The following is a 16,641-nucleotide window of genomic DNA, read 5'->3' as shown; positions in this document are numbered from 1 at the left end:
AATTGGTGCACCTTTGTCGAAGACTTATACCTGAACACACGCACAATACATATATATAATCGTGTCCGATTGAAAACCTCGTTCTGTTTTCTAAGTCAGTTAAAAAGACGCATTTACCTTAGTTCAGAAGGTCAGAGACGCCACACAGTGTCTACGTTAAGGAATTCAAGATGCTGTAGCTCAATTAATTTCAGAGTTAAGAACCAAAAACCATGGCACAACACATCTTGGTATAATTTAATGCATCTGTAACACATTATTCTATATTGCTGTACTATATGATCTCTAAATCACAAATAACCTTATTGCTTCAAAGTTGCCATCACTATCGAGAATGACTACTTTATTTCCCTGACATTAAAGAACTTTTCAATAATTTTCACGACAAAGTCAAATTCCCTGACATTCCGGGATTTCCCTGATTTTCCAGGTCTGAGGAAACCCTGAATATACTACTATACTCGCTGATGAAGCTGGAACAAGCGAATTAAATATGTAAACTCAATCTGGTCTTGCTATTTAAAAACAAATATATTAAATATACTCCTGCGTAAGGATGCTAATCTTTTTACGTTTCAACGAAGGGAGGTAAGGGATGTTTCTGTAATATTTTAGTCGCTACGATGCATAGAAACTCTAGAGAAAATATCTACGTCGTGAGCGTATACACCTTTGCAAACTCAAACAATTTTCGGTTATGTATATATATCTTACTATTCAGTCTGAGACTAAAAGTTTGCCCAACAATCAAAGAACTCAGAACGACATAGTTATTTTTTTCCGCTTTTTGGCATTGCTAGCACAGTAAGTTTTTGCACAATATTACATTTCTTACGAATTATTCAAATTGTATGACTATTAGCAAGCACATTATGATACCGTCACGCTGTACTACAATACGTAAAATATCAGTACAATGAAATTTTGAGGACCTCTGAAATTAATTTGTTATAATGAAATTGTAAGTCAATTCTCAAAAACTCACCTGTTATGTCCACAAGTTCTACATTACTTTACATAAATTTACAGACAAAAAGTATGGAATATATAACTAAACAATGGAACAGTTTGAAGTGTAACTGCATGAGATGTAGTCGCTCAGTATATGCAACTGTTTGTTTTAATAATAAAGGTACGTGTCAAACAAGTCTTGGGGGAAAGGGGGATGTTACGTTGAAATGAGCATACACATCCGAAAAATAAACACACTGCTGAACAAGACTGCACTTATTTAATATAAAAACACATTTACACGTGACGTTTCGATCTTCTAGCCAAGATCCTCATCAGACGTACACTCAAATGGGGCAGACAAAAATGGGGCAATATGTTTTAAAATACTAAAAAATGATAGAAGAAGAAATTCATTGTGATTATATAGAAGTACATACACATACGTTGGCTATTTTTCGACGTAGTCACCATGAACTTCCAGATATTTGTGGCACAAACTTCACTGTGTGTAAAAATCTGCCGCCTGAGAGTATAGCCAGTCCAAAACTGATGTTTTGAACATTTCACTGTTGTTGAAACACTTCTATTGAAGCAACTTTTTCAGGTAAAGGATGAGGATCTTGGCTAGAAGATCGAAACGTCACGTGTAAATGTGTTTTTATATTAAAATAAGTGCAGTCTTGTTCAGCAGTGTGTTTATTTTTCGGATTTTATTTGCAAGACGTATTACTATGATTGTGTGTGAGCATACACATAATAAAAATAAATCCTTAATAATTGCAGTTAATGTTTAATATTTTATATTAAGAGATAATCTATCTTGGCTACGACTTTTGTTAGTTCCTTATTTCTTGCGGTGGAAGATATGCAAAGCTTATTTAATGAAGTAACAACACCCATTGGTTTCTATCAAATCAAATCATTATCCTGCTCGACTGATTTCGAACATGTATGAAAATGGCCACAGGACAGAATGCAGCTGACTTCCATCGGGAATTGTGTGCTATTTACGGATGAATGCCGTTCATTCTAGCTTTATAACTTATTTGCCTTAAGTAAGAACTTAAATCTGACCAAAACAAATCACTTTTAATAAATAATAGTGTTATAGTTTCGGCAATATATTATTACCTTCATCAAATACATCATGAAATAAAGTCGAAATGTTACAGCTAATATATCTCAGAAAATGAGATGAGATTATTTCTAGGAACCAACGAGATCCTTCTTTTGATTTTTAACAAGTTTTAATTGCATACAGATCTCGACTTTTAATGATAAAACTTCCACATTTTTAAACAACTAAGCTTTTAATTGGACACCTGCGCCATTTCAAGTAACTTTAACACACTTGTGTCGTCTTTTCTTTCTTTTCAGTTCTATTCAAAATCTTTCTTCACAAATCATGGATATTCAGTCCAGTATTCCAATTCATCAGTTTCTCACACTTTATAGGACATGAAATATACTGGGAAGGTGTAAAAGGATCGGAAAAAGAAAGAAGAAGCATTATAAGGAAATGGAAAGATATGGAATGAATACGAATAGAAGAAACGAGAAGAGAAGAGAAGAGGTAGAGACTAATGAATTAGAATAGTGGACTGAATATCTGATTTGTGGTGAAAGATTTTAGATACAGTAGAAAAGAAAGGAAAGATAAACAAGTGTGTTAAAGTGTATGTGGAATGGCGCATGTGTCCTTTTTTTTTAATGAGTTTTTTCATTAAAAGTCGAGATTTATATGCAATTATAACTTATAAGTTATTAAAAATCAAAGGAAGGATTTCATTTGTTCGTAGAGATGACCCATTTTCCTTTTCTGAAATATGCAAGCTGTAACATTTAGATTTTATTTAATAATGTGTCTAATGAAGGCAATGATACATTGCTGAAAGTGTAACACTATTATTCATTAAAAGTGACTTAATTTGGTCAGCTTTTAGTTTTATGTACAAATCCACAGTAAGAGGTAAAGGGAAGATCAAGTACTGGTGCAGAGTGTTTTGGGAAGGGTGTTCAAGTGTCTCATAACGATGTGCGTGGCAGAAAGTCTATTGTTGAGATGGACAATCTGATGGAACGTGTCAACGAGAAAGTGCTGCTAATCACCTATTCACAATAACTGAACTTGCCAAAGAATTTCCAGAAGTTTCTGAGGAAATAATGCATCGAATTGTGATTGACAATTTGAGTTATCACAAACTGTGTACAAGTTGGTGCCAAAAATGCTCATAAAGAGCAGAAAATGGCAGATGCATGTAATTTTAAGCATGCTAAGTGGAGGATGGAGATGACCTCTTCTCTCACATAGTGACGGGAGGTGAAGCCTGGATATTTTAAGCCACTGGGGAGTCGCAGCAGCAGTTAATACAAATGGCGGTACTCTAGTTTTTCTAAAGCGAAGAAATTCAAACAAACACCATGAGTTCATAAAACAATGGCAACTGTGTTTTGGGACCAAAAGGATATGATTCTTGTGGAAGTCTTCCAACCAGAACGAGTATTACAGCAGATGTGTACTGCCAAAAATTGAATAATCTGCGACGTGCCATTAAAATCGGCAGAGAGCAATGCTATGCTCTGGAATTGTTCTGATCCATGACAACGTCCGTACACACACAGCTTCTCGCACTGTTGAGACAATTCGAAGATTTCGATGGGAACTATTCAATCATCTCCCTTACAGGAACTTACCCTCAGCTATTTCTTTTTTTTTTTCTTTACCTGAAAAAGTTGCTTCAATAGAAGTGTTTCAACAACAGTGAAGTGTTCAAAACATCAGTTTTAGACTGGCTATACTCTCAGGCGGCAGATTTTTACACAGAGTGAAGTTTGAAGTTTGTGCCACAAATGTCTGGAAGTTCATGGTGACTACGTCGAAAAATAGCCAACGTATGTGTATGTACTTCTATATAATCACAATGAATTTCTTCTTCTATCGCTTTTTAGTATTTTAAAACATATTGCTCCATTTTTTTACCATGCGTCTCGTAAAATAATGTAATAAGAAAATATTTATATTATAAAACAGGGTGAATTTCAATTTTTTTTATTTTATTTTTTTTAGAAAAAATAAACAAAAATCAGGGTTGATATGTTTAAAACAAAATGTACAAAACAAGTGTTTAAAACATGTTTAAAACGAGGGCTGTTGTTTTATTGTTTGTTTTGTACGTTTTAAACACATTGTCTTAAAGGCGTTTTTTTCCTTCTTTTTTTGAGGGTGGTTGAACATGTTTAAAACAACTAAAATATCAGACTGAAGAACTAATTTAATTTTGTAACAAACACAATCCATCCTCCGCAGGATTTGTGTATGGAGTAAACTACAAGCAAAGTTATATTCTTATTACAACAGCAATTACTGAACGAAATTCTGCACAACAATGTGCGTATAACTAAAACAACAAAAATTCAAGTTAAGTATTTGAACATTACTTAAATTCCAAGAATAACGAAGGTTAAACACACTATACACTATTCTTAAATCCAAATTTACAAATTCAAAACCTGAGTTTTCTTTTCTTTCTTTCTTTCTTTCTTTTTTCTTTTTTTTTCGTTACTATCATTTTCATAATAATGAACAGTTTTCATATTATAAGCTAGAAAAAATACTTTGATAAATACAATACAACTCAAAGAAAAGAGCAATAACTAGCCTATAAGAGACAAATGACATATTTTAACTAAACAGTTTTCATGATACATCTCTATTTGTAACATGGATAACTAACAATGATTAGTGTCTACGGGATAAAAGCACAATTAACCTTTAGAAGCCCGCCACGGATTGTAACAAAATCGTAAACTCTCACGTTGGGAGCTCTGGTGCCCCCCTCCCCCTAATTATCACCGAGTCATTATTCATACACCGTTGGAAAGCTTATAGACCACTGATTCCAACGAGATAACATTCATGGAATTCCCATAATATTCGTAGAAGAAAAAACACACAAATATTAAAAAAAAAATGACTTTGCAACCCTTGCAGTCACCCTACGCTGACAAAATAATGCTAGTGTGTAGGCCTGACACTTGTGACAATATAAAAAATGGTAACAAGTGCTGCAAGACAAAGCGAGATAAAAATTTACAGCGAAATTCCTATGAAAACGCCTGCGTTTGATTTTCGAAGGTGGTTGCAGACCTTCGCGTTGGCATCCCTGATGATCCCCCTTAATTATCACAGAATCATGATTCATACACCGCTGGCAAGCTTATAAACCACATATTTCAACGAGTAACATTCGTGCAATTCCCGCCATATTCGTAGAAGAAGAAGAAAAAACACAAAAAATCATAAATATATAAAAACTGACTTTGCGGGACTCTGGCAACCCTTGCAGTCACCCTACGCTGATAAAATGATGCTAATGTGTACGCCAGACACTTGTAACAATAATATAAAAAAAGGTTGCCATTGCTGCAATACAAAGCGTAATGAATTCGTTTTATGTACCGGTAGGAAATATTCTTTAAAAAAAGGTTATGCGCACAAAAAAAGTCACTGAATGTGACATATCTCCCTCATTCCCCACCATAATACCACGTTCATATGCAAATCATTTTTGCTGCACACATCATGTATAGGAACAAGAAGTATGCTTCTAGACCAATTCAGTGAAAGATATCTTGTCTTACATCGAGCTGTTTTGAAAATATATGTAAATTATCCAACTTTACCCCCTCCACCCCTATAAGCAACAAGTACACATATATATTATCATGTAGACGACTACTTCATTGCTTCATATATAAATTTTTATGGGTGTACCACAAAGGAGGGAGGAATAGTCTCCAAAACCTGATGAAAAAAATATAAAAACGAACTTCACCCTCCCCCCTCGGTCGCAGTCCCCCCACATACATAAAATGCATATTGGCGAAAAGCTTCATCCCTCAGGAATATTGGTATCTGTCCAACTTCGCCCCCTCCCTACTCTCCCCATAAATGCAGGATATTACCATATAGTGGCATACTTTATTGCTTTACATACATACCCATTTTTATGAGTGTACTTCAAGGGGGATAATATACTCAAAAAACTGTTGAAAAAAACACGATCTTTAACCTTCTCAACCCTCCCTATCCCGCGGTACAACCCACATACATAAAATGTACACCAGTGGAAAGCTGCATCAAAATCATCTCCCTATCTTAATTACGGGCTGAGCTATTAAGCCCCGACCAGCAGTTGTGTCAGCGGTTGTTTAAAGGTTACGAATGAGGACAATCAACAGAACGTCGAAACATACATTCTGTGAACGGAGATTGGGTAACTCTCGATTTCTTTCTCCGGAATTGAACATTTGAACGGACTGAAATTAGGGAAGTTCCCGGTGGAAGAATCCTGCAGTACTTCCGAAACAATTTTTATAGAGATAGTTAGTAAGTACTTCAAATCATATGCCCGTAGCCAAACTCTCTATGAAAATTGTCGCGTGAGTACCGTAGAATTCTGAAACATGGATTTTTGGATAGCATACATATTAGTTCCTAAGTGAAGTCTTGACCCGACTACGATAGGTCCCATAGTTTTGGAGTTACGGATCTTTAAAGTTCATTTTTTTTTTTTTTTTTTTTTTTTCATGTTTTCGGCAGCCTGTAACTCTGAAAGGAAGCATTTGTGCACGCAGGTTGGTCTATACTTTTTGTCTTACTTTGGTGTCAAGAATCATCTCCCAAACATTGTCGGTGTTGTTTTGAAACAACCTGTATATCAGTAACGTTATTTACAACTAAACCAACAGAAGACTACGCTACTAGCAATGTTTACTTTTTTGCCCAAAAACATTAGACTCATTGACCGATGTCAATTCATTAAAGACTCCACATACACAATAGCTGATGAGGGTACTCGTTTAGCAAATTTTCTTCCTCTGCTATTGTTCAAGAGGAAGTTTCACTCTAACCCTTCATGCCTGTGTATTTTTCAATGGCACAATAATGAGTTTTATATAGTTTAAATACTGATCTATGTTAATACAGATTTCCTATATTAGCGTATCAAGCATGAAGCATGTAATATGAGAATTACTTCTTAAAAGTGGCTTACCTCCATTAGTTCTGCAGCAATTACCATAAACAGTCTTTCAACATTATCTGCTTCTTTCGCTGAAGTTTCAATAAAATACATATTATGCCTCTGCGCGAAATCTTCCCCTACATGGTTTGGAATTTCCCTGTCTTCTCTGTCTATCTTATTTCCTGGAATACATTTTGACAAAGAAATTCAAACATTCTCAACTAAAAAATTAAAATTTATCTAACAGATTTACAACAATTTAAGAAACTTATGAAAAATTTATTTGGGTGAAGTATCTGTGGAACTGTTTAATTACTCTAATAAAATATAAAAATACTGTAGCAAAACAATTGCCTGTTTTAGTAGCATAAAGAAGTTTCAACTCTCTTCTGGTCCAGTGGCAAGCGCGCGCCTTTGGTGCACGGGGTCCCCGGTGGAAGAGCTGAGACTTTAATACATTACGGTGGTATGGATTTCACCATAAATGGTAAATCCATGTCTCGGAAATGAAAAGGGACGTTAAACTTTAACAAATAACAAAAATTGTTTAATGTAACAACTACCGCATACCATTTGACGTATAGAACACCATATCAACGTACAGATACTTATTTAATGGAAACATTTCGTGCTGGAAACATATCAAATGTCTGGGTTCACAGTGGTCAAGTGGCGACTGCAGTGCAGGGCTGTTGGTGATAGCGTACTATTTTTTCACATTGTTTCGTATAATTAACTTCACCCATTTGTTAGACGAGACGAAAAAAATAATTCACGGAGCAAAATATACTACTACAAATTACTGACATAATATATGCCATATTCTGTGATTTTTACTTTCTGTTACCGAGAAAAAACAATCGTCACAGTGTTGCTAACATGCAAACCGATAAGTATCTATAACAACAAATGTTAAACACTTGAGAGAGAGGTAGATAGTGAATGTAGTAGAGAATACGCATTTATATAATATGTTTCGGTACAAATTTAATATATTTTGAATTGCTCTTAACAACCATAATAAAGAAAAAACGTTTTAGAAAAGTGTAATGGCTGTCCTGAAAAGACGCAGAGATTGCAACAATCATTTTAAGTCCCGCCTCCAACAGTCACCTTACAATTTGAAAACATGGCGGCTACATGTAGTGCTTTTGTTCAGTGTCAAGTTATGAAACATCTAAAAGGAAAACCATTGAAGAACGGGGAAAAACGAATTGTTTTAAACGTGTTCGATAAACTGCTGGAAAACAATCCTACTGTGTTAGTGAATGACAGACTGAAATTAATGGCAGAATATACTAGTGTCTCTGAGTCGAGTGGTGTGAACGTACGTAAAGAGTTTAAAGGAAGGGGGTTGTTGAAAACACCGGGTAAAAAGAGAAACAGATAGAAAACAGAAATAGTGAAGGCGGATGACTTTGTGAAATATACTATTCGGAGCAAAGTGCATGATTTTTTTCTAAGAAATGAACCAACTACATTAAACAAAAATTTGAGTTCTGTAAATAGTGACCCTATGTTGCCTACTTTCAAACGAACTACGTTCTACACATTGTTGTTGGATATTGATTTTCAGTTTCTCAAGAGAAATAAAATGAACGTTATTTTAGATAGGGAAGACACTACATTATGTGGCGACGATATTTGAGAATAATATTTGTAAACACAGAGCGGAAAATAGAACAATATATTACTTAGACGAAACCTGGGTGAACGAAGGTCACACTACATCCAGTGTATGAGTAGACACAACTGTATGTTCTAAAAAACAGGCGTTTTTGTCTGGAAAATCAACCAGCCTAAAAAAATCCTATGGGCAAGGGAAAAAGACTAATACTTGTTCATATAGGTAATGATAGTGGATTTGTAGATGGCGGTGCTCATATCTTTGAATCTAAGCGCGGTGGTGATTACCATGATGACATGAACGGTGACGTTTTTCACGAATAGTTTGAAACAATATTGTCTAAACTTGATCCCGGGTGTGTTATTGTAATGGATAATGCTTCATACCATAGCGTAAGGCTCGAACGACGTCCAAACTCCTCATGGCGAAAACAAGGAATTGAGTGGTGAACAGCAAAGAAAGTGCCTTTCTCAGAGTCTGATGATAAAGTGGAATTACTGAATAAAGCGCAAAGCATTGCTCTCAATAACGAAAACCTATATGTAATAGAGAGCATAGCAAAACAGACTGGGAGAATGATTGAGAGACTGCCCCCCTACAACAGCAATTTGAACCCGATAGAAACTGCGTGAGCGTTTGTTACGGGTTTTGTAGCCAGAAACAACACCACGTTTAAGTTACGTGACGGTCGGCTGCTGCTTGAAACTGCCTTGACTCAAGTGACACCAGATATGTAGAAAAACAATATTCGTCATATGCTGAAGGAAGAGAAAATGTGGAATCTGGACGAACTTTCTGACACCTTAGTGGATCGCCTTGTAATTAACATAAACAATGAATCTGATGAATCTTCTGATGAAGACCTGCGAGTTACTGCGTTGAGCGATTTAGAAGAAACCTCAGATTAACGTGAGTAATTCATAATTATTTTATGTTTTATTTCTGTAAGTTGATAATAACATTTACTTACCGCTATCACTTAATTCCATTCAATAGCGTATCCAGGGGGTGGTTCCGGGCCCCCCGAACTTTGGAAAAGTTGTTAAAATTACGCCTAAAATCGCGTTTTTCGCCCCAAAATTTTCCGGGTGAGGAACCTCGGACATTCCCCCGAAATAACCTTCTAGCTATCGGATCCCCCGGAATCAAATCCTGGCTACGCCACTGATTCCATTATTCATTGATATGCTTGCTTTATAACCGAGATATACCTTGCTTTTGAGATCGAGGAAGGCATGGAAAAAGAACAGCTAACCCAAACAGAAATCTCGCCGTGAAGCTCGTGCTTGACGCGGAGTGATACAAACTGTTTTGTTTATCTCAGGTTCTTACGTTGAATTGATTTTAGGACAAACTCTGTGTTACGGAGAAGCAACAGAACGGCAATGTGTAGTGAACTGAGAAGACGCTGATAGTATAAAATGGGAAATTTCTCTGATTTCAAATCTCTGATGGGAAATAGGACTAATTGTTGGCGCTAGGTTATGTGGTGTGAGTGTGACAAAAATGGTAAGTGGCTTAGGTGTATCACGAGGGACAGAGTCCAAGGTGGTGATGACCTGTAAAACTTACGGCAAAACCACATCAGCGAAGAGGATCAGTGCTCGGAAGAAAATCCTGTGACAAGTCCTATCGACCATTAAAGAGGACTGTCACTTGAAATTGTCACGCGACTGCGGTGCAAGTGACGGAGGAAAAATGAAATGAAATCTGTGAGTTTTACGTCCCACGGTTATGCCGGTGAGGCTAAAGGAGACGGTGATAATGAGAGATGAGTGAAATGGTGGAATGAAGAAAGTGGGAGGAAACGGGAGAACCCCGAGAAAACCCACGAGCACGATGTTTGTCCACCACAAAGTTCACTTGGCAGGGGCTGGGATTGAACCCGGGACCCCAAGCACCAGAGGTGAACGCTCTACCATTGAGCCACCGCGCCCCCAAGTGACGGAGGAGCTCAAGCAGTACATCATACAGCCTATGTCAACACACTTTACCGGGAATAACACGACCTGTACATACGGGGTCGGGTTCTACAGATGAAACAGTTATTAAGAAACCATAACGCTTCAGCTTAATGTCAATTGTACCACAAACATGGAACACAGCTTCTCAAAACAGCCAAACACTCTCTCACTCCTGCAGTCGGTGCTCTCTACTCAGACTACATGGCTTGTACCACAGCCTAAGCTGCTGTGCTTGGGCAATCCAGTGTTCATATATTGAAATCACCTTTAACGGTTGTAATTTCATATATATTAATGAAAGAAGGAAACAACTGATTTGTTTTACACACCATAATCCTCTGTAGGTGCAAATTAAACAACTTACAAAGAGTGAAAAAGTGGCTTGACTGGACCAGGACTAGAACCCGGGATCTCCAGCATACCGTGCGTACAGTGTTTGGCTGTTCTGGGAAGCGGACTGGGTGGCGTAGTGGTTAACGCATCGGCACGGTATGCCGGAAATCCCGGGTTCGAGTCTCGGTCCAGTCAAGCCACTTTTTCACTCTTTGTAAGTTGTTTAATTCGCACCCACAGAGGATTGTGGTGTGTAAAATAAATCGATTGTTTCCTCCTTTCATTAATATATATTCTGTGCTGACGTTTACCGGGCACGTCACTACCTGCGATTATGCCAACATTTTAGAGGATCATGTGCATTCTATGATCCTTGTTGCCGGGCAATGACGTTATATTCCAGGATTATAATGTGCTGTTGGGGAGTGGTCTGAGGAACATCAGGATGAAGTTGATCATTTCCCCTAACCCAACTCACCTCCGGATTTGAATATAATTGAACATTTGTTGTCCGATTTGGAGAAACTAATCTAACGCGATTTCCACTTCCATCTTCTCTTACGGAATTGAGTGATGCACTGTATGAGAATGGTATAATATTCTACTTGCTATCATTCACGACCTCTACTCAGACTCCATTCTACGCCACATCAGAGCTTCTGAGGCCGAAAGGTGATCGAACCTCATATTAATCTGCTAAGCTGCACTAACAGAGGTTTCCATTAAACTGATAAACATCTGTAAGCCACGCTACTGGACATCAGACCTATTGATGCAAACCTAAAATAGACGAACCTGGTCGTTGAGGTATCATAAAAGTAACCGGTGTACACTCGAAACATTTTCTGGTAAAATTGTAGCAAGAGCGCTGCTGAATTTGAATAAAAGATAGTACCATGGTTCCTCCGAAGCGTTACGAAGTTGTACAAGCTTATCAACTGACTATGGGTATTCTGTATATTCCTTGATCATCAATACATGGAAGCCGAAGTCACTGCAGAAATGAACCTTGGTCCGGGAGATACATGAAACTTCAACTATTAAAAAAAGATGGAGTAATGCTACAAAGGGAGTTGTAAATAAACAAAGATCGTCCTATTTAATGCTAAGGACAGTAATTCGAAACACTACCAATGCAAGGTTGAAACCATGATGCTGCGAAAGAGAGGTTAATGTAATTGAATATCAGCGACGTAAAGAGAAAGAGTAACATATGTTCAAAAACAGAAAGAATACAATTACCTACTATGTAGCATATAATTTGATACTGTAATGGTAGCTCAAAATACCCATGAAAGGAAGCAGTAGTACAGACTAGGACGTGAATAAATTCGATCTGTAACTGTTATGAACTGATAAATCGTACTTTACTCTATTCAAATCGTATGGACATATGTGCTTCTAAAGAAAGAATTAAATTTTTCCAAGCGACGTGATTTTAGTAAGTCTTCTTGGGCTATGAGTCAGATTAAAGTAATGACATCCAAGTTTCGAATGCAGACATTGCATTCATCTTCAGGGATTGTAATGGTGCGACGGGATATAAGGGCATGTATGTATGGTGACTATTTAGGGGTAGGGCTATGAATGGGGGCTTGGGGCTACGAGAAATGGCTTTGTTAAATGTCTGTTTTTTGTTCCTGAGTAGGGTCTCTGGAGAGGATGATGTGTCCGCATCACAAAGAAACTAAACATAGTAGTTCAGCTTTATGTCCCACGGTTATGCCGGCTGGGCTAAAGAAGACGGAGACGGTGTTGATGAGAAATGAATACAATGTTCGAATGAATAAAGTGACGGAACGAGAGAAGCCCGAGAAAACCTACGCACACGATATTTGTCCACCACAAAGTCCACTTGGCTAAACATAGCAGTCTAAAAGCTTAATAAAAATTATTATTATTATTATAGTACGGTCTAGGCTACACAGACTCGCCCGCCAACTCAGTGTAAGCTACTCGTCAATTTTAGCATGAGTGGTTATCTTAAAGATTACCTACGAATTATAATACGTAGTCCTCAGAAAAAAGTGCATGTTAATTCTATCTTTTAATTTTGGTTTAAACAATTTAAAAAAATACGATTTAAACCATTTTCATAGAAATGATCAACCTTAAGGCAGTAAATAGTTTTGAAACAAATTCCTGAGACTAAGTAACACTGGAAGCTTTTAGCACTATCGTCTCGCCTTCAGGGCACAGAAAAAAAAAGACAGATAATGAAAAAGGAGGGCACGTCAAAAGACATGATTGGTGAAGTTTTTCATAAGTATGCCAAATTTGACGCTTCTAACTCTTTTTATATTTTGAGTATTCACATGTGACGGGAACATATTCTTAATGCTGCTCTGAAACGGATTGCACTGTGGAGAAGGAACAAGCCGTGATAATTCTTGTCCGCACGTGATGAAAAAGCTGTCGTTATCATCATCAGAATACATAATTTTTAAGTCATATTTACTTCTGTATTTTATAGTCAAATGGAAACTGTTAGCAAAGTTCAACAATTCAGTCCTTAAAGAAGATTGTACTTCGTATTTCAGAAAAGATTTTATTTTACCATTTATTGAGAACGTTTTTGCTGTTTTATATAGGCCTGTCTTTATAAGGTGTCAAATCCCGAAGCTCAGTTCTTTGTTCAGCGTTTTATGTGGAAATTTCCCCCCGTTTTTCTTTATTTCTTTTCCAGAAACATATATAATGTTACAATTTATAAAATAATTGTCTTTCAACTTTATCAAAACGTTATATTAGACAGTTTTAGAAGTTGGAATATCTGTCCCATGGTTATCTAACGTGGGTAAAAGATGTTCACTCCACAGAAACGATGTTATAGAATCATCATAACAGTAGAAATGACAATAATGAATACTCAATAGACACAATAAATGACAAGTATTTGAAATATTGTATTTCTACATAACAAACTATCATCCGTTTAGATTGTAGGGTTAATATTGAACAAATTTACTTACCTACAAGAACTCGCAACACCTTAGAACTAGCATACTCCTCAATTTCTCTCAGCCAATCCGGTAGACAGTCAAATGTCGGTTGACAACTTATGTCATACACTAAGATCAAAGCATGAGCTGATCTATAGTAACTCTGAGTAATTGATCTGAAGCGTTCTTGACCGGCTGTGTCCCAAATCTGTAACTACAATACACACAAACACTATAATTAAATATATAGTGTGTCAACATAAAGTAAATATATAATCGAACCAAAAATACAAATGGGCTTATCTATATGAAGTGATCCAATAAAAAGTTTTTTTGGTTGCTTGGCCATTATTATTATTATTATTATTATTTTTATTTTTATTTTTTTTTTTTATATATATACAGTATCATATTTATTGGCAGCGCAAAACTGCCTTTAAAATTTCGGTTCAGATGAGCGGGAAAGTCTGCTGCGGGCTCGAACAAACTCGGGAGGGCGTCTCAGTCCACCAGTTCTCTCTCTCTTTCTTTCTTTTTTTCTTTCTTTCTCTCTCTCTCTCTCTCTCTCTCTCACACACACACATTATATATATATATATATATATATATATATATATATATATATATATATATATATATATATATATATATATATATGGGTGATTCCACGAAAAAGGGAAATTTTCTGTCACGGGCATTTCTTCAAACTACTACTAGAAAGAATCACCTCATTTTTATTTTGTTTGGTAGTAACCGTCACAAAGTAGGTATGCCATGTATAACAGTTTACAAATATAACACGAAACATACGTAAAAAATTAATTATTACCCAATTTCTCAACACCGTGGGCTGTCACAGACTACAGTTGACTGGTTTTAATCAATAAATTACAACTGAAGTCGCAAATCAAACATCATTTAATGGTAATTAAATGGAAGAGAACACTTCAATGTTTCGGTTTTGTGGAAAGAAAACCTTTATAACGATTATTTTCGAAAGCTGGACTATGCTTCGTTTCTGTCACCTCTATTTCGTCTCAATTCCGTGGCAATAGAAAAAATTATCATTGCTCTCAACAGATAGCATGGTCGTCCACATTGGTAACACCCACAAGAAGACAAGGCAAACATGTTTGACTGAAGAACAGAAAAAGTTGTGTGCATGTGTTAAAAGCTATAGGAAAAATATTTTTGTGTGTGGAAAGCAGGTGCGTATATTAATTGATACTCAACACCATGGTATTTATTACTGAATGTATTTGTATGGTATATACCTTCTTTCCCTTGAGGAACCTACGCCTTAACGTAGAAAATTCGTACACAATTACTCACATGTACTGGTTAAAAAGTGGGCCGGTAAAGATAAATTATATTCGATTTTCTCAACTCCATGGTTCTCAACTCCATGTCCATCTGAAAACTAAGGAATCCACGGTGTTGATAATCCTATAGTGTTTGTTATGTTCATGCTCTTCCAAATATTTGTTCTTTCAATGTATTGATAGAAATAAAGTTCGTTTATGGTCTAGTGACTAGTACGCTCGCCTTTCGTGCGTGGTTCTGGGTTTGTTTCCCGGTGAAGGCTCAAAAATTAATGGTGTTTACTTCGCACAGTGAGGCAATTGAAAAACTCATTTGAGTAGAGATGTACTGAAACCTGATCGCGCAGACCATCACAACGGCCGTAGGAGCCGACACGCTGACCACGTGTCATTCACACTCAAAGGCCGGCTGGTGGGTCCTAGCCCATTTAAGGAGTGCTTTGCGGAAGTTCAGATTTGGGGCTGTCAGGTAGCCGGAGGTAAAACTTCAGTCAACTCAAGATGGATGGTATCTGTTTTTAACCTATTGACGTCTCAATCTTATGATCAGTTAATTGTTTTCTTTTCAGGGATTGTCGAAGAGTCTGAGGGCAATGTACGGACAATCAATTTTATGACGCGGATCGGGAGGAATTTCTCCTGGCCTACTAAACCTGACGTTTGAAAAGCGTTGGTAGTTATCATTCTGTGTAGACTAGAACAGCCCTTCCCTGTTTCCTCAAGACATTTTCTTCATTGGAGTGGAAAATGAGGGAACAAAGAACATCGAATTATCCAAAGAAAACAGAAATGATGAGTGCCTTACACTGTCAAGAAAACAGAAATGATGAGTGCCTTACACTGTCATTTAGTGTGCATTATACAGGGCGTTTCAAAACAATACCGACAACGTTTGGGAGGTGATTCCTAACACCAAGATAAGATAAAGAGTATAGACCAATCTGGGTGCACAAATGCTTCCTTTCGCAGTTATAGGCTGCCGAAAACATGAAAATAATGAACTTTAAAGGTCCATAGCATAAAACTATGGGACCTACCGTAGTCGGGTCAGACTTCACTTAGGAACTAGTATGTGCGCTATAAAAATATCCATGTTTCAGAATCTTGCGGTACTTGCACAACAACTTTTATAGAAGTAGTTGGTGAGTACTTCAGATTATACGTCCGTAGCCAAACTCCCTCTATAAAAATTGCTTCGTGAGTACCTCAGGATTCTGAAACATATTTTTGGATAGTGCACATATTAGTTCCTAAGTGAAGTCGTGACCCGACTACGGCAGGTCTCATAGTTTTGGAGCTATGGACCTTTAAAGTTAATTTTTTTCATGTTTTCGGCAGCCTATAACTCCGAAAGAAGCATTTGTACACCCAAGTTGACTATACTTTTCGTCTTATCTTGGTGTCAAAAATCAGCTCCCAAACGATGTGTGTATTGTTTTGAAACACCTTGTATATATACCAAATATACAAATA

The 16,641-nt window shown here is 36.8% G+C and overlaps 1 protein-coding gene across 2 annotated transcripts in view; it reads right to left on the bottom strand.

The window, feature by feature from the left end:
• Positions 1–16,641, bottom strand: part of LOC145670297 (ras-related protein Rab-30-like) — an 87,131-nt gene that overhangs the window by 28,967 nt on the left and 41,523 nt on the right. For both annotated transcript variants that reach the window (XM_081738765.1, XM_081738766.1), the window contains exons 4-5: positions 13,877–14,060; positions 7,011–7,162 (exon numbers count right to left, since the gene is read on the bottom strand). In XM_081738765.1, coding sequence (XP_081594891.1) covers positions 7,011–7,162; positions 13,877–14,060 — 336 coding nt within the window. The remainder of the gene's footprint in view (positions 1–7,010; positions 7,163–13,876; positions 14,061–16,641) is intronic.

The sequence above is a fragment of the Thermobia domestica genome, chromosome 14, assembly GCF_964235325.1.
Source record: "Thermobia domestica chromosome 14, izTheDome1.hap1.1, whole genome shotgun sequence".
NCBI classification, from domain to species: Eukaryota; Metazoa; Arthropoda; class Insecta; order Zygentoma; family Lepismatidae; genus Thermobia; species Thermobia domestica.
This window is presented reverse-complemented; position numbering and strand designations above follow the sequence as displayed.